This window comes from Podarcis tiliguerta (genome assembly GCF_965153285.1).
Source record: "Podarcis tiliguerta genome assembly, chromosome: 16".
In the NCBI taxonomy this organism is placed as follows: domain Eukaryota; kingdom Metazoa; phylum Chordata; class Lepidosauria; order Squamata; family Lacertidae; genus Podarcis; species Podarcis tiliguerta.
The window spans coordinates 32,037,129-32,056,182 of record NC_139549.1 but is presented as its reverse complement, the minus strand read 5'-3'; the positions used below and the strand labels follow the sequence as shown (position 1 = coordinate 32,056,182).

Here is a 19,054-nt window from a genome sequence, read left to right as displayed (position 1 = left end):
TTTTCATTGCGACCGATCTTGTGATTACAGTCAGAATGCTTTACAATTGACTCTGGCTGCCTTTGACACCTCGCTTAATGAGTTTCTGCTTATTACAACTGATTAGATTTCCCCTCCCTTTTTAATTACACAGTTGACTACTTTTAAACATTGTGTTAAAGACTTAAGAGTGCTTTCTTACTCTTACTTTCTTAGAAGTAAGTCCTATTGAGTTCAGTGGGGTTAGCATTACAACTTTAGTCAACCAGCTGATGGAAAGAAATGGCCTCACAACAGAAATGACCCCGAATAATTTTGGTATGGAGGACAGCTACACCTTGCCTGACAGTAACATCCTGGAGTCACAGTTCTCTAGTTTACAAACAACATTTCCTTGTCTCTTTGGCTGCATTCTTCACCAGATCAGGCTAGAAATCTCCACTATACTTTGCTATTAGGGGGCTGAAGCTAAAAAAGAAAAGAAAAAAGTAACAGTCCTGACCTCTCCAAAAAAAGTCAATGGCTGAAAAAGTATATTTAGTCAACCAGCTGAGAGGCACAAATACAAGATGGGTGACACCTGGCTTGAGAGCAGTACATGTGAAAAGGATCTAGGAGTCTTGGTTGACCACAAACTTGACATGAGCCAACAGTGTGACGCGGCAGCTAAAAAACCAATGCAATTCTGGGCTGCATCAATAGGAGTATAGCATCTAGATCAAGGGAAGTAATAGTGCCACTGTATTCTGCTCTGGTCAGACCTCACCTGGAGTACTGTGTCCAGTTCTGGGCACCACAGTTCAAGAAGGACACTGACAAAGTGGAACGTGTCCAGAGGAGGGCAACCAAAATGGTCAAAGGCCTGGAAACAATGCCTTATGAGGAACGGCTAAGGGAGCTGGGCATGTTTAGCCTGGAGAAGAGGAGGTTAAGGGGTGATATGATAGCCGTGTTCAAATATATAAAAGGATGTCACATAGAGGAGGGAGAAAGGTTGTTTTCTGCTGCTCCAGAGAAGCGGACACGGAGCAATGGATCCAAACTACAAGAAAGAAGATTCCACCTAAACATTAGGAAGAACTTCCTGACAGTAAGAGCTGTTCGACAGTGGAATTTGCTGCCAAGGAGTGTGGTGGAGTCTCCTTCTTTGGAGGTCTTTAAGCAGAGGCTTGACAACCATATGTCAGGAGTGCTCTGATGGTGTTTCCTGCTTGGCAGGGGGTTGGACTCGATGACCCTTGTGGTCTCTTCCAACTCTATGATTCTATATTGAACCCAGGGATTCAAGCTCAATGCTGTTGAGCCAAATATTCATGCTAAATACTACCACCATACATTTTTATATCAATGCAGGTTCCCAGGATGGTATGCAACATTAAAAAACAAACAAAAGCAAAATTAAACTAGTTAAAACTAAGCTATGATTTCCCTCTCCGCAAAATGCTCAAGGATACAGTCAGACCTTGGTTCTCGAACGGCTCCATTTTTGAACGTTTCAGCTCCCGAATGCCAAAACGCGGAAGTAAATGCTCCAATTTTTGAATGTTTTTTGGAACCCGAACGTCTGCCACGGATTCCGCTTGAGTGCAAGAAGCTCTTGCAACCAATCGGAAGCCACGGCTCAGTCGTCGAACGTTTCAGATGTTGAACGGTCTTCTGGAACGGGTTATGTTCAACAACCAAGGTTTGATGGGAGTCATATTTTGTTATGGCTCCACCACGGAGCTAGAGTCTCTTCCCCCAAAGTGGGCAGGGGGGCCTTGTCCTACCTCAACACAATTGTCACAGACGCTGCAATGGGAACAGCGCGGAGGGCGGTAGAAATGGCAGGTGGCGCACCACTTCATCCGTACTTGGATCCCTTTAATCTCCACGTTCTTGTAGAGCGGAGCTCGGAAGTCGTCGTCTTTATCCTCGTCTTCGTCTGCTGCTCAAAGGTTTCAAACCCGTCCCCGAGAAAGGAGGAGAAAACACATGGTTAGATGGAGGCAGAAGATGGTTAGCGCCAAACCGCTAAGAGCACAGCACAACACAACACAACACAGAGCAACACAATGGGAATCTGCCTGGTACCAAGTCAGACTATTGGAGCATCTAGATCAGTACTTCCTACACTGCCACTGTTGGGTTTTCCAGCAGAGTTCTCTCCCAGCCCCAGCTGGAGATGCCAGGGACTGAAACTTGGACCTTCTGCATGCAAAGAAGCTGCTCTAGCGCAGCACTGGCCCTTCACCACTGTCTAGGCAAGAGGATGCAGTCACTGAACTATAGCCCTACCAGTGACACGGACATACAGTCACTGAACTATAGCCCTACCAGTGACACGCACATACAGTCACTGAACTATAGCCCTACCAGTGAGAGCCAGTGTGGTGTAGTGGTTAAGAGGGGTAGTCTCGTAATCTGGGGAACCGGGTTCGCTTCCCTGCTCCTCCACCTTGGGCCAGTCACACTTCTCTGAAGTCTCTCAGCCTCACTCACCTCACAGAGTGTTTGTTGTGGGGGAGGAAGGGAAAGGAGAATGTTAGACGCTTTGAGACTCCTTAAAGGGAGTGAAAGGCGGGATATCAAATCCAAACTCTTCTTCTTCTCTACCAGGGACACACAGCTGGAACGGGGAAGAGAGGAAAGTCCCCGGGCGCGCCAGCCTTAAATGTGTTAGGCCACACCTCCCCGGCCCTCCGATTGGCTGGCCGGGGCGGTGACGCGCCCGAGGATTCCCCTGCTCTCGCGGGGGTTGTAAGCCAGCGTGCGAGGGGAGGGGGTGGGCCCGCAACCCCACCTCCTCTCCAGCTCGGAAGTGGCTTTGTTGAATGGCTTGGCTCCCAAACAAATCGGCTCCCAAACACCACAAACCCTTGAGTAAGTTTTCTGGTTTGCGAACGTTTTTGGAAGCCGAACTTCCAACGCAGCTTCTGCAGCTTCCAATTGGCTGCAGGAAGCTGCGCCTTGGTTTTCGAACAGTTCTGGGGGGCAAACGGACTCCCGGAACAGATTAACTATGACAACCAAGGTACCACTGTAGTCTGATCATTGGGAACAGAGGGAATGATACATTAAACTCATGTCTAAACTGTACAGTCACATTCACACCACGTATTTCAAGCACATGGCTTTGCCTGGGCTCCTGTGGTTTGTTAAGGCTGCTTCTGTTGCCAGGATTCTTTGGGGAGAAGTCATGTGCTTTACATCTAAGGTGTGGAAGTGCAAATAAATAAATAAAAACCCCAGCACATTAAAAATCAGAATATCAAGGGAGAAGGCTAGGCTAACATAACCCTTCTTCCTCACATCCCATTTTATATATTCAGTGTTTTCTGCTCTTAAAAATACATATTCCATGGAGTGCCCACCTGCAGAATAAATTTACCTCCCTCGTCTACCATTTGTGACAGGCTTGGCGTCACTAGGAAATCTCAGCAGAGGCAACGCATTGAATAAAACCTAAACCCCAGAAAAACAAACATCAGCAGCGATTGCACTAAAGGCTCCCGAGAAGGCAGGAACAAGCCGCTGGTTTCATGACTTAAAAGGACAGACACTTCAAAAGAAAGAGGCTAAGCTATCCAGACAAGAATCTGCATAGTGTTTACCAGCACATCTCCCATCAAACGTGATAAAAGCTGGCATGTTGCATGAGTTGAAGCCAGACACACACGCGAACACACACACCTGACAAGAGCATTTGTCGCTGTTCACAACGGCAATCCGTTGCAAATAAACAATGAATGATCCTATTTGGGATACGGGTGACTAACACATCTAAATAACAACAACAACAACAACTCCAATATACCAGAGATGGGGGATCTGTGCCCTTCTAGATGTTATTGAATTGCAACTCCCATCCGCCCATCCTTGATATTTACCAATAGTAAACTCAATCTCTGTTTATAGAACACGACTCGGCCAAAATTGCACAATCCAGGAGGGAGGTATCAACATGTTCAGAGGAACCCCCAAGGGTTACAGAAGTCCAACAATCTGGGTGGGGGGAAACCTAAGTGGAAGGAAACAACCCCCCACCAGTCTGATGAGGACTGAGCATGCTCGATAGCAACAGAACACAGAGTATCTGTTGCGGGAGGCGGGGGGCGGGACAAGACTGGTGATGGTGGGGGGTATGGAACAGGGCACAGCTGGCTGGCTAGGAACTCTGAACAGGAGTTCTCCAAACTGCAGATTAAGGCTGCATAACCAGGTAACTAATTTTCCTATTGGGGGTATTAATAGTGGGGGGGGGGGGGGGAATAAAGGCTGGTTGTGCCATTTTGTAGGCTAAAAAACAGTTTCTATCCGTGGGCTGTTAGGCTGCTGAACGGAAAATAATATAGTGCAACTGACTTTCAGGATTGGTGTGTTGTGCGACAAGCACACAGAGTGCAATGAGACTGAGTGTTTGGGGGGAGGGAGGCTCAATTAATTTCATTGTACACAGGCTGTACATTGACAATAAAGGTATATTATTATTATTATTAGTATCTGTTTGTTTGCCTTCATACCTTTCTGCCCATATTTCCCCCGAGCCACCCGCCCTCATCCTGTCCAGGCTTACCTCGTGGAAAAACCCCAGGGTCCATGAAGGTTGCCATGCTGAAGTTTGCGAGTACAAACAGGAACACGAGCCCATTGTATAGAGGGATGGCTGGAGAGACGGCTCTTGTTAACCAGGGGCACCTGCATACAAGAGAAAAGCAAGGTTGGAATTAGTCTTAGTTTGTCGAACGATTTGCCTTGTCAATGTCTCCCCACCCCAGAACATCTCAACCCGAACACATTTTAATACGGCATTCCCCAAAGGCAAAAAGAGGGGTGAAGCAGAGTTGTTTCTGGCATCTGTCCATCTCGAGAGACAGCAGAGTTTGAAGTCACATCGCTGAGGAATCACAGCGCCTGCTGTGGTTGCAGAGAGTGGTAACTTGCAACTGCTGCCTCTTGCATTGTTTTCCTGCAAGCCAGGGCAGCATGTATGGAGGTCCTGGGTTACTCAGACGACAAGACCCGAGGTACCACTGTACATCAACTCTGGACGTGCTCTGAATGCACATGCACATGGATGTTTCTAGCCACTGGGCACTGTCCCCCCCCCCAGCCTTGCTGATGTGGTTCAAAGGATGTGGAAGCGCAACCCACCAGGGGAGCGTATATAAGCCGGGGGCAGGGCAGGCCTTGCTGTCGCTGCAACTGCTCTGCAAGGCACAGATCCGTGGGGGACAGTGCCCAGTGGCTAGAAACATGCATGTGCACTCAGAGCACGTTCAGAGTTGATGTACAGTGGTACTTCGGATTACAGACGCTTCAGGTTACAGATTCCGCTAACCCAGAAATACAGTGGTACTTCAGGTTACATACGCTTCAGGTTACAGAGGCTTCAGGTTACAGACTCCGCTAACCCAGAAATATTACCTCGGGTTAAGAACTTTGCTTCAGGATGAGAACAGAAATCATGCAGTGGCGGCGCACCTGCAGCAGGAGGCCCCATTAGCTAAAGTGGTGTTTCAGGTTAAGAACAGACCTCCAGAACGAATTAAGTTCTTAACCCAAGGTACCACTGTAAGTTCTTCTCCATCAATAAAGGCTTAACTATCAGACTTCCTTAGCTGGGGCGGGCCAGGACACCACTGCAAATCCAACCCATTCACGCTTGGTTGCAATTCCACCATGGGCAGCTGCTGTTCAGTTTTTTCCTGTGCAATCCTGGCTTGATTTCAAGATGCAAGAATAATCTTGATTCTTCTTTTGCGGTTGCGGCTTGAACTCAATGCTTTTTAAAATTTGGCTTCTTTTTCTGACCTTGTGCAAGGGGACTGAAGAAGGTGCCAAAATCAAAAGGCGTTGAGTTCAAACTGCAACTGCAAAGGAAGAATTGGGAGCGTGTTTAGAGTGTGCTCCTGGGTCTCCCTTTGTGGCTACTGCTTGAACGTCCACGTGTCTAATGTCATTATGATGGAAAGATGTTCCTGGTTTGCCCCAAATGACCTGGCAAGTCAACCTCCGACAACTGGTGGCCCTACCTCTTTAGACTCTGCAGCTAATTAGCTACCCAGTAAAAATTAATAGGCTATTTTTCAATAGGAAATTAGTGCCACCAACTCCATCATGGAAGGAAACCTAGAACCATAAACAAATCTGCTCATTTAATGGAGTTGCATATTTGAATGAGTTCACTGAAGTTTAAAGAAAGGACACAGTGAATCATTATAAGCATTAGCCAGAGTTTTTTCGTCTCCACCCTACCATTGTTCCTTGTATAATTTGTTTTCTGGATTTCTTTCTCTTTTCGTTTTTTTGATAGGGTATAAACTGTGCTGTGGAAAAAAAAGAAACTGCTGCAGGAGTTCTGAGATAAGCAGTTGTGAATGAAATTGCCAGCTTAAATGCAAAAGGTAAAATAGGAATACTGTATGTTGTTGTTTAGTTGTGTCTGACTTCGTGACCCCATGGACCAGAGCAGGCCAGGCACTTCTGTCTTCCACTGCCTCCCGCAGTTTGGTCAAACTCATGCTGGTAGCTTCAAGAACACTGTCCAACCATCTACCTGCAAGAAGATCAAACCGATCCATTCTTAAGGAAATTAACCCCGAGTCCTCACTGGAAGGACAGATCCTGAAGCTGAGACTCCAATACTTTGGCCACCTCATGGGAAGAGAAGACTCCCTGGAAAAGACCCTGATGCAGGGAAAGATGGAGGGCACAAGGAGAAGGGGACGACAGAGGACGAGATGGTTGGATAGTGTTCTCAAAGCTACCAGCATGAGTTTGACCAAACTGCGGGAGGCAGTGGGAGACAGAAGTGCCTGGCGTGCTCTGGTCCATGTGGTCACGAAGAGTTGGACACGACTAAGCGACTAAACAACAACAACAACAACTCACTTCCATACATCACTACTGGGAAAACATCACTGCTGGGTCAACATCACTATCAGGTAAAGCTCTGTCATGTCATTCGGCCGCATGAGGGATGGGGAACCTGCAGCCCTCCAGATGTTGATGAACTAAAGCTCCCATCATTTGTGGCCACTGGCCATACTCCCAACTGATGGAAGTAGGGACCTGGAAGCAACACCTGGAAGGTATGGGGACCCCATCCCTGATTTAAAATGTAATCAAGAATAAAGCTTTTTCAAAAAGCCCACTATAGCTGTGTGGCACAGAGCACACTTTGCATGCTGAAGGTTCTGAGTTCAATGCTTCACATCTTCAGATTGATTTATTTTTTATTTTAAAAAGGATCTCAGGTTCCAGATGTTTTGCCAAAACTTCTGCCTAAGATACTTCAAAGTTGCTTCCAAACAGTGAAGACATTAACTGGACCGCAGGGAGGGAAGATATTTGACTCTGTATACGGCACCTTTTGCCCATCTGGCTGATGGGAATTGGAGCCCAGTAATAAGAATAATAATTTATTATTTATACCCCGACCATCTGGCTGGGTTTCCCCAGCCACTCTGGGCGGCTTCCAACAAAATATTAAAATACAATAGTCTACTAAACATTAAAAGCTTCCCTAAATAGGGCTGCCTTCAGATGTCTTCTAAAAGTCTGGTAGTTGTAGTTGTTTTTCTCTTTGACATCTGGTGGGAGGGCGTTCCACAGGGCAGGTGCCACTACCGAGAAGGCCCTCTGCCTGGTTCCCTGTAACTTGGCTTCTCGCAATGAGGGAATCGCCAGAAGGCCCTTGGCGCTGGGCCTCAGTGTCCAGGCAGAACGATAGGGGTGGAGACGCTCCTTCAAGTATACTGGGCCGAGGCTGTTTAGGGCTTTAAAGATCAGCACCAACACTTTGGATTGTGCTTGGAAACGTACTGGGAGCCAAGGTAGCCCAGAGGGCATCAGGTTGGCGAAGCCTGGTATAAAATATGTTTTTAAGTCTCTAAACCTTCATTTAGGACAGGCATAGGCAAACTCGGCCCTCCAGATGTTTTGGGACTACAACTCCCATCATCCTTAGCTAACAGAACCAGTGGTCAGGGATGATGGGAGTTGTAGTCCCAAAACATCTGGAGGGCCGAGTTTGCCTATGCCTGATTTAGGAAGTCCTTGAAGGGCTAGTGTTCTAGATTTGCCCAAAAGTCAAATCTAAACATGTGGGGCAATGTTTTTGCCCTGTTCACGTATAAAGCAGAGTGGTGGTGATGCACTTTTTCACAAAATGGTGTGCATGGGGAGGAAAGCCATACCCAACCCTCTCCCCATGCCTCACCTCCCCCCTTATAACTTTAAGCATTTCCCCCCGGCCCAGTTCTATTACTTCAAAACCAAAAAAAGGCACCCTCTGTCCTCCGTCAGCAGTCAAGAGAGGAAGAGTCACTGGGAGGCTACACCTCCTTGCCTCTGACAGTGAACATCATGGCATGGGGAGAGAGGCCAGCCTGGCGCTATCCATTGAAGAGAACTGCTTCAATTCGTGTTTTCCTCTTCCCTCCTCATTCCCTTTTCCTTTTGTATCATGCCTATTTGATTCTGAGTCCAATGGCAGACGTTGTCTTATCTCTTGATGTGTGTGCAGCTTTGCAGATAATTTTGATAATGATAATGATAATACTAATACTGGCAGTGAGAAAAATCCTTAACAAGCTTCTGTTTTGCTTAAAAAGGCAGACTTCTCCATTCCCCACTTTATATGTGAACAGGATAAACTTTTAACACATAGGTGTTGCCTTGCACGTCTAGTTTGGGCCAAAGCCGCTTGCTTGTATGAAGCTACCTGCCATGCTTGGTAGGCCAGCTGTAACACGTTTTGATTGACAAAGGATTTCCCTGAAATACTTTGGTACAAATTGTTCTTGTGTGGCTGGCCCGAGATGATACAAACTAGATGATGTGATTCCCTTCCTCCCACGCCCACAGAATGGGTAACATTTTAAACAGATATTAATAATATTATTACAAATTGCACACAAATGCCAAAAAGAAAAAGTCTCCGAGAGCAGAAAAGAAACGGAGTTTCAATTAAGTTAATTGCAAATCACTAGTCTATGACATCGCCAGCATGTGTTCCTTGACATTATGTTGAGTAAATGCATTGTTCCAAAAAAAACAGATGAACAATTCCCAGTCACAAACAAATACTTGCCTTGCCCTTGAATTGCTTTCGCGAACGCAAGATCCTCGCAAGCTAAGCCTTCTGCAACCTCTCCCTCATGGTTGGAATTTTCCATGAGTTCCAGTTTTTGCCAATAAACTCATTTGCAGTTATCAACATCTCTGTTTTCATCCATAGCATCTTTCGGATTATTTTGAGAGGCAAAAACAATAGGCTCTCCTAGTACTTCCTGAATGGTTCTTGCCCTTGAAATCTGAAAGGTTTTAATCCCTTTGAACAGCCACCAATCCTCCTAATGCTTTCAAGGCTAGATTTGAATTGCCGGAGTATCATATTTGATAAGCCACACATCTTTTGAGAAGGTGTGTATCGCCAAACCAAACTGGGCCCCCACATTTTGAAGGGCCTCAGAAATAGAAATTCCAGCATGCAGTTATCATGCTACTGTTACAAGGCCATAGCGGGCAGACAAACAAAGCCACTGTTACAAGAGAGCAAGGCCACAGCCGGCAGACGAACAAAGAAGCCTTCAAAAGGAAGAAACATGGAATGTTGGAGCCTGATTGGATAAGAATGTAGACTTTCACTCTCTGTTTATTTAGTCTATAAAAAGTGGGCGCACCCTGATTGGGGTGTGCAGATTGTGAACATATTGCGCCACACCATTTGCTATGCATAAGGTAAAGGGACTCCGACCATTAGGTCCAGTTGTGGCCGACTCTGGGGTTGCAGAACTCATCTCACTTTATTGGCCGAGGGAGCCGGCGTACAGCTTCCGGGTCATGTGGCCAGCATGACTAAGCCGCTTCTGGCAAACCAGAGCAGCACACGGAAACGCCGTTTACCTTCCTGCCGGAGCGGTACCTATTTATCTACTTGCACTTTGACGTGCTTTCGAACTGCTAGGTTGGCAGGAGCAGGGACCGAGCAACGGGAGCTCACCCCATCGTGGGGATTTGAACCGCCGACCTCCTGATCGGCAAGTCCTAGGCTCTGTGGTTTAACCCACAGCGCTACCTGGGTCCCTATTTGCTATGCCTATGCAAATCAAATAAACCTGCTTGAAACCTGAATTGGTGTTTGCCTCCCTGTGTGCAGTCCGTGCTCCAGAATATCCGAGTCACATGTGGTCCAACAATTTCACCACCTGATTTACAAGCCAGCAAAATGGTTTTATGCGGCATTTGGTGATTTTTTTTTTTTTTTAGGAGAAGTAAAAGTTTAGGGGTGGGGATGTACATAAAACAACCTATGCATCATTCCTCTTAATGGCCAATGACTGGCACCTGCCGTTTCCTCCCCAAAATGCCTTTCTGAAGTTTGTTGCTGCTACTGCTGGTGCCGCCGCACACAGCAAAGACGAAAGAGAAACAAAAGTGGGCGATTTCACCTCTGAAATACACCACATTCGGTGCTATGAGTGTTCCTGAATTATGCACATGCATGCATACTGCCAGTCTTATTATAGGTATTTTTACATAGGAACGTAAGGCCATTTCTAATGTTCTCTGTCTGCTAGCACAAGCCTCTGCCCAACCTCAAAACGCACACACACAAAATCTGCAGCAGAAGCAGCAAGAAGTATACACCTGAAATGTTCTAAGCGTTGCATGGAGATTAAACGAAAATAAATCCCTGCCTGCAGGCTCACAAAAGGAAAAAGGAATGAGGACTCTAGAGGAAAGTAGGAATTGGAGCAGAGTGTCCTTTCTGGGTGGAACGGAGGGGTGGCAAACTCCTTATAGCTGCTCCTTCTCTGGCCCACTAGCAGTAGAACTGAATGCAGGCAGACTATTTATTTATGTATTTATTTATAGATGTGAAAGCATTTATAAAGCGCTTAATACACTCATACCTCGGATTACAGACGCTTCAGGTTGCGTGTTTTCAGGTTGCACACTGCACAGAACCCGGAAGTACAAGAACAGGTTACTTCCGGGTTTCAGCGCTCACGCAAAAACACTAAATTGTGCTTTGTACATGTGCAGAAGCGCCGAATCGCAACCTGCGCGTGTGCAGACGCTGCGGGTTGCAAACGTGTCTCCCGCATGGATCACATTCGCAAGCCGAGCATTCACTGTATTTAAAAAAATCTCTAGGGGGTGTACCATATCAAAGCAAACAATACAATCAAAACAAAAACACAATGTACAACACAAGCATATTATGCCTGTTTTGGGGTCACTGCCCTACGACATCCTGCAGGGCAAGGTGCCAAGAGAGGAATTTCCCCAGATGAGCTAAGGCAGGGGTAGGCAAACTAAGGCCTGGGGACCGGATCCGGCCCAATCGCCTTCCAAATCTGGTGTTGCATAGTGGTTAGGGTACTGAACTAGGACCTGGAAGACCAAGGTTCAAATCCTAACTCAGAAATGAAGCTCACTGGGCGACCTTTCAGCCTAACCTAACTCATGGGGTTATTGTGAGGATAAAAAATAGGGAAGAAGTGAAAAAGATGATGCCACTTCTAGGTCTTTGAAGAAAAGATGAGATATAAACACAAAAACGAACTCACATGGGTACACAATAAAGCCTTCCAGGCATCAAATTGGATTTTTATTTCCTCCTCCACCTGGAAGTTTTCTAGCAACTATATTTACTAAATGCAGTCCCATGTTCTGTTTATTTTAGTCTGCAGTTTCGGCACCCTTCAGCACAGCTTTTCTCTCCTCTTTCTCTCTCTCTCCCAACCTCCTTTCCTCCAGGAAATGTCACAAGTGACTGCCTGTTAAAACCTGACTTCTCCCACTCATTTGGCGGAGCAAACTTCAAAAGGCTGGTTGGCTGCCCATACGGAGAAAGGAAGCTTTGTTTTGGTTAACATGCAACCCGGCTCCCTCAACCAACTAGGAATTTCGATGTGGAGACAGGGGCATTCGGACATTCTTTTTCAACCTGTACCTCCTGCCTTTCCTTCAGAGAGCTTTCTCAGTTCACTCTGGCGGGGTAACTTTAGCGGGAGAGCAAATCTTATCAATTGCTTCTATTGTTGATGAGAAGATCTTACACTGCCTTTAAAGGAGAAGTGCGAAAAGCTGTTGCCCTCCAATTTGCTGTTGGGACTCCAGTGCCCATCTGCTCCAGCCAGCAGGGCCAGAGGTCAGGGATGATGGGAGTTGAAGTCCCATAACATTCACAGCAACACCAGAAGCAGATATAGGGTAGCCTGACCGGATCGTCCGCACTAGGTGCTGAGCCGGGAAGGCGCCGCAGAAGGCACTGCAACAACAGCAAACAACGGAAGGGGCATCAAATTTTGGCATCGCACAGGGCACTGCTGAGATTTTAAAGCCCAATGTCCTCCACTGCGGCCACTGATTCACCATCTCTGCTCTAGAAAAATGGTCGTGATTGAGATGTTGAGTCCTGTAAGTATTGTTTAGCATCATGTTGGCTTTACAATGTCACACTGCGTACCTTAATGTGTGAGTAAACGTGTGTATGATATTATCTCGATCTCGATATATCTCCTCCAAGTTTCCCTGTTTTCCAGGGACAACCCTGGATTTACAGAAGCCGTCCCGGTTTCTGATTTGATCCTGGAATGTCCCGCTTTTCCTTAGGACATCCCCATTTTCATCAGATAAATGTTGGAGGGTGTGGAGTTATGCGATCCCCAAGTCAAGGAGATAAGCAACATAACCTTTAGAAGACATCTGAAGGCAGCCCTGTATAGGGAAGTTTTTTAAAGTTTTAGGTTTTATTATGTTTTTATATATGTTGGTAGCTGCCCAGATTGACTGGGGCAAACTAGTCAGATGGGCAGGGAATAATAATAATAATAATAATAATAATAATAATGGGGTTTTTTAGCAGGAACTCTCAGGTGGGCAGCACTGCCATTCTAAGAGAACAAAGGAGGTGTTCATGGGGAGTTCTGGCTCCTCCTTTTCTAGAAAAATAGCAATAGCAATAATAATAATAATAATAATAACAACAACAACAACAACAACAACAACAATAATAACTTCCCCATTTTAATTGGAGAAATGTTGGAGGGTATGTATCTACGTATGTCTACATCCTAATGATGGTAATGACTGGTTCCTTCCAAATAAACCCTGTGGTTTTGAGTTCTAACACTACCACCAACTTTACATGGGAAATCTCCATGCACCCATCCTTTAGATTCAAGATTTGCAAAGTGGGCTAACAAATCAGGATCTTCTGAATGCTGCAGTTGCTTTCGGAGATCAATCTAATTAATACAAAGCATAACACACTCTGGAGTGTTGCTTGTATCCCTAATTCCTTTTGAAATTCCTGTTTTACATAAACATATTACCATATTTAGATATGATTTAGGGACGACTGGCCTAGAAAATGACGGGAGGCAAGTGTTGAGAGTCATTAAACAAGATTTGGCAAACAATAGGGAAGCCATTTATTCTCTCTCTACCACATTTTGAAGGGTGTTTGTGTGCATTAGAAACTGAAATTCCACGCTTACATTTAATGAAATGAATGCTAACATTTGTGCTTCTCAGGAAACACATGGGGGACTTTGTCTCTGTAAGTCAAACCAATCTGGCTTTGAAACAGGAAATCATATCTAGCATTTGGGCTCTGTTGGTAAAAGCAAATACTTAAAAAACACCCAGCTTGTCTCAGCTTTTTGATTTAAATGAAAACTGTCCTATAGGAAATGACATTTGGGTAGGGAGGTGCACCAACACCCAGCAGCCTTTTGCTGATGCCTACCCAGTCCAACATCCTCAGATATGCAGATGACACAACCTTGATGGCAGAAAGTGAGGAGGAATTAAAGAACTTTTTAATGAGGGTGAAAGAAGAGAGCGCAAAATATTGGTCTGAAGCTCAACATCAAAAAAACAAAGATCATGCCCACTGGTCCCATCACCTCCTGGTAAATAGAAGGGGAAGAAATGGAGGCAGTGAGAGATTTTACTTTCTTGGGCTCCATGATCACTGCAGATGGTGACAGCAGTCACGAAATTAAAAGATGCCTACTTCTTGGGAGAAAAGCAATGACAAACCTAGACAGCATCTTAAAAAGCAGAGACATCACCTTGCCAACAAAGGTCTGTATAGTTAAAGCTATGGTTTTCCCAGTAGTGATGTATGGAAGTGAGAGCTGGACCATAAAGAAGGCTGATGGCCGGAGAATTGATGCTTTTGAATTCTGGTGCTGGAGGAGACTCTTGAGAGTCCCATGGACTGCAAGAAGATCAAACCTATCCATTCTTAAGGAAATCAGCCCTGAGTGCTCACTGGAAGGACAGATCCTGAAGCTGAGGCTCCAATACTTTGGCCACCTCATGAGAAGAGAAGACTCCCTGGAAAAGACCCTGATGTTGGGAAAGATTGAGGGCACAAGGAGATGGGGACGACAGAGGACGAGATGGTTGGACAGTGTTCTTGAAGCTACCAGCATGAGTTTGACCAAACTGCAGGAGGCAGTGGAAGACAGGAGTGCCTGGCGTGCTCTGGTCCATGGGGTCACGAAGAGTCGGACACGACTAAACGACTAAACAACAACAACAAAAACCCAGTCCTCACCCCACTTGGCAAAAATCAAAAAGGTTTCTAACCTTCTGGTGCTCTGAGTGGCACTAGGTGACCAGATCCCATCCCCATTTTAATTTTGCACAGTGACTTGCACTCCCCCATGGGTGGGGTTGGGGGTTGGGTTGCCATCTTTGGTCAGGCAAAACATGGGACAAGTCAGGCAATTCACCATCCAGCTATAGATAAATGCACAGGGTCCAGTTCTGCACACACAATGCCCAGCCAGATCAGGGAGTCTATGTGTAATACAACTGCTTACAACCTTCTCACTGTTTCTTTTTAGATGGCCGATTCAGTGCCCTGAAGGCTGAAAGCATTTTCTATGAAGGTAGATTGAAAGCAAAGGCAAGCGCCAAGGAATGTCCGTTCATCGCTAACACTGATTCAGGATGAAGCCTAGACTGTGTAGGCCGAATTAGACTATATCAAAGTAGAAATATAAGTCACACCACCCATTAGCAGAAAACCTGCTGAATGCAGTTATCTATTACTAAAGGTTGTTGTTGTGATTGTTGTTATTTTTAAAGAGCAGGTGAAGGGGAGCAAAGTGTTGTTGTTGTTTAGTCACTTAGTCGTGTCCGACTCTTCGTGACCCCATAGACCAGAGAACGCCAGGCACCTCTGTCCTCCACTGCCTCCTGCAGTTTGGTCAAACTCATGCTGGTAACCTCGAAAACACTATCCAACCATTTCGTCCTCTGTCGCCCCCTTCTCCTTGTGCCCTCCATCTTTCCCAGCATCAGGGTCTTCTCCATGGAGTCTTCTCTTCTCATGAGGTGGCCAAAGTACTGGAGCCTCAGCTTCACGATCTGTCCTTGCAGTGAGCACTCAGGGCTGATTTCCTTCAGAATGGAGAGGTTTGATCTTCTTGCAGTCCATGGGACTCTCAAGAGTCTCCTCCAGCACCATAATTCAGAAGCATCAATTCTTCGGCGATCAGCCTTCTTTATGGTCCAGCTCTCACATCAAGGCAAAGTACCTTTCAGGAGCAAAGTACCTTTCAGGAAAAGGGAGCTAGATGCTCCATCCCCTGAGGTTCAACTCTATCCAATTTAACCCTGTTTAATTATTCAAATCAGCTGGGCTGAATAGAAATCCGCTGCAGTTTAATAAGATATGATGGCTTTCGGTGGAGCGTTCCATTACAACCTGGACCCTTTCCAAATACTAGTGATGTGCGTTCAGTATACTGCAGATCGGGTAAGGCGAATCGATTAAAAACGCAAGAGAAGAGAGCTGCTCTTAGGAAGGAAAGCTCTGTCTCACCCCCAAGTAGAAACCACACACAAAAGAAAGCTTCTCAACAATGCAACTGCTGAGTGCAACAGACTGGTCCTCGATCCCTTTTTTTAAAAATGGCACCCCATCTTAGAATATCGCCTCCTACTACGCAATGTTGCACTGGTGGTTTTATTTCTCCTGCATAGCAACCTATGTGTATAAAAACCAGCCTTCTTCAACCTGGTGCCCTCCAAATGTTATGGACTGCAACTCACAGCAGCCAAAATTAGCATCACCCCAGCAGCTTACAAGGCAGTAACAGGAAAAGGACGTTCTCTTTCTCTCTCTTTAAAGCAATTACCGTAATTTTCGCTCTATAAGACGCACCAGACCATAAGACGCACCTAGTTTTTGGAGGAGGAAAACAAGAAAAAAAATATTCTGAATCTCAGAAGCCAGAACAAGAGGGATCGCTGTGCAGTGAAAGCAGCGATCCCTCTTGCTATTCTGGCTTCTGGGATAGCTGCGCAGCCTGCATTCGCTCCATAAGACGCACATACATTTCCCCTTACTTTTTAGGAGGGAAAAAGTGAGTCTTATAGAGCAAAAAATACGGTAATTGAGTGGCAGGGCAGCTCCAGCCATGACCTGCATGTTCATTTCAGCTAGAGCTTTGCTTGACAGCTTGCCCAGCTATCCCAAATAACCAGGGTGGATAAAAATCAATGATTTAAAATAATAATAATAATAATAATAATAGGATTTTTTTTATTTAAATCGGATTTTTTTAATTTAAATTGGATTTTTAAAATAAAATGCTTTTGGAGGAAAAATCTTCCTAAATATAGTTTTTTATTTATTGTAAAAAGGCTTTTCATCAGGAAATAAGGAATTGTTTTAAGTTTTTCATGTGTGCTAAAACTCAGTCTAAGCTTTTTTTTTTTCCAAAAAATTGTTTAACCACATCAGTTAACAAACATGGATACATATGCTATAAAGCTATTGTTTTAGTTAAATAAATTTGTTTAAATTGTTGTTAAGGAAATTATTAATTTTCTCCTTCCAATAAAGTACAGCAGAAAAGTTGTCCAAATATAAACAGTTAACTTATTGAACCTCACAATAATTTCATAATTATCTGTCAATGTATTTCTTAATATTAAAACCAAATCAGTAATTTTTGATACAACTGTAAAAACTACTCTGAAATTTTATTATTCCAAAAATATGAAGATTATACCAGCAAGAATGAGTATTTCTGTAAAAAATGATTTAAATCAAGTCTTACTGATGAGTGATTTAAATCAAGTCTTACTGACTAGTGATTTAAATCGTGATTGAAATCGATTTGATTTAAATCAAATCCACCCTGCCAATAACTGTGCGTTTTTAGAAAGAATGAATGGTAGCAACCCTTCAACGGGTGCTGGAATAGCCTGCTTCTGCTATGAAATCATTTGCGGGTTCCCCCAGCTTCTGGATTCCAGAACTATTCCCCTGAAGTTTGGCCCTAATAGTGGCCCTGCTGGGGGAGGGGGGAGGGGAGGCGGGAATCAATGTCCTACGATTGCTTATGAGCTATTCAAAATATACAGCAGCACTGCAAATTTGAAGTTCATCCACCTAAACGCCGAAAGTGAGGATCTCTGCCAAATCTCCTCTGGAAGAGTGCATGGGACTAGGGACGCAAAATGGGACCTCACCTCAGCGCCCATGCACACCCATTGATGCTAAAGTCAATGCAGCCATCCATTCCCCACGCTGTGATTTGACTTCTTGGCACCCTGGGATGGGACATGACTTCTGAAGAATTGCAGCTCCAGCAACTCACACTAAAAAAAATTAACACAGCATCTCCAAAAGGCGGCAATGTGGAGACATGCTTTTTTCAGGGATAAGTATCAGAAAATAGGGGTGCTTTTACTAGTAAACATGTGCAGCCGGAGCATATTTTTTATTCCTTTTTAAAATTTTATTTACAACATAGTCTACAACAACTCATACATACAAACAAACCCACCACCTTTGACAATTTAATTATCAAAATTAAACTCCTATAAAGAAAACATAAATACATAAAAATAAATAAAAATAAAATACTTCCTTTATCCTGTAAATGGCCTTCTTATTTACTTCTTGTGTACTGTTTCTTTTATATGTGATTATTACAATTTTTCCTAATTATGACTTTGAAACCCGCAAAGTCTCCTATAGAAATTAATCAAAACAAGTCCAGGTGTATATTTTGGGGCACTGTTTGGTAAAGTATTCTCTGCATTTCCCCCATACTTCCTGGAATTCTTGTTGGAATTCTTTTTAGGAACCCTTGGCTTTCTGCCAAGCTATCCCATTAAACCTTTTATGGTGCAAGGTACATAGTTACGGTAAATGTGCAAGTTTTGCAGGTGCCCCTTGTTATGTACTGAAGTTCTCACCCTGGGCAAGCAGGGGGATACTGTAGTTTTCACTCAGGTCCACATATGCAAATAAGGGATTGAAAGTGACGTTCAGTGATTGGATAGTTACAGAAAGTGGTTACTGTTGCGTTGTAGTGGAGCTCTATATAAGCAGGCTGGCTGAACCCTTCAGTTCAGTTCAGTTCAGTTCTGTCCTGGCCTGTGAATAAACAAGAGCTGTTTGAAGAATCGCTGTGTTGTCTGATATGCTCATCCACAACTTAACACCCCTGCTCCGTTGGCTGACTCTTAATAGCTACTTTAGCAGTGTTATGAAAAGGAAAGTGAGAACGTGGCAGCAGAAGCAAATATCCATTTTCACTGTTTGAGTTTTAAGCCGCTGAAACGATTTCGAAATTCTTGCATCTGTAACCAACTAGCCAGGTTCCCAATGCTGAGAACTGCTGCTACTCTCAGAGAGGGGAGGAAGAAGAAGAAGAAGAAGAAGAAGAAGAAGAAGAAGAAGAAGAGAGAAGGAGGAGGAGTTTGGACTTGACATCCCGCCTTTCATTCCCCTTAAGGAGTCTCAAACCGGCTAACAATCTCCTTTCCCTTCCTCACCCACAACAAACACTCTGTGAGGTGAGTGAGGCTGAGAGACTTCAGAGAAGTGTGACTAGCCCAAGGTCACCCAGCAGCTGCATGTGGAGGAGCAGGGAAGCGAACCCGGTTCACCAGATTACAAGTGCACCGCTTTTAACCACTACACCACGCTGGCTCTCCAGTGCAGGGCAGGAGAGGTGGCAGAGTCAATCTGACAGTCCTGCCACCACGCTGGCACCTCCGTGAGCTCCCCACACCTCTCTGCTCTCAGTGGGCGGCA

At 44.9% G+C, this 19,054-nt stretch overlaps 1 protein-coding gene across 1 annotated transcript in view; it reads right to left on the bottom strand.

Moving 5' to 3' along the window:
* Positions 1 to 19,054, bottom strand: part of ZDHHC8 (zDHHC palmitoyltransferase 8) — a 146,295-nt gene that overhangs the window by 32,369 nt on the left and 94,872 nt on the right. Inside the window, exons 2-3 of the mRNA XM_083418269.1 lie at positions 4,535 to 4,656; positions 1,749 to 1,906 (exon numbers count right to left, since the gene is read on the bottom strand). Coding sequence (XP_083274395.1) covers positions 1,749 to 1,906; positions 4,535 to 4,656 — 280 coding nt within the window. The remainder of the gene's footprint in view (positions 1 to 1,748; positions 1,907 to 4,534; positions 4,657 to 19,054) is intronic.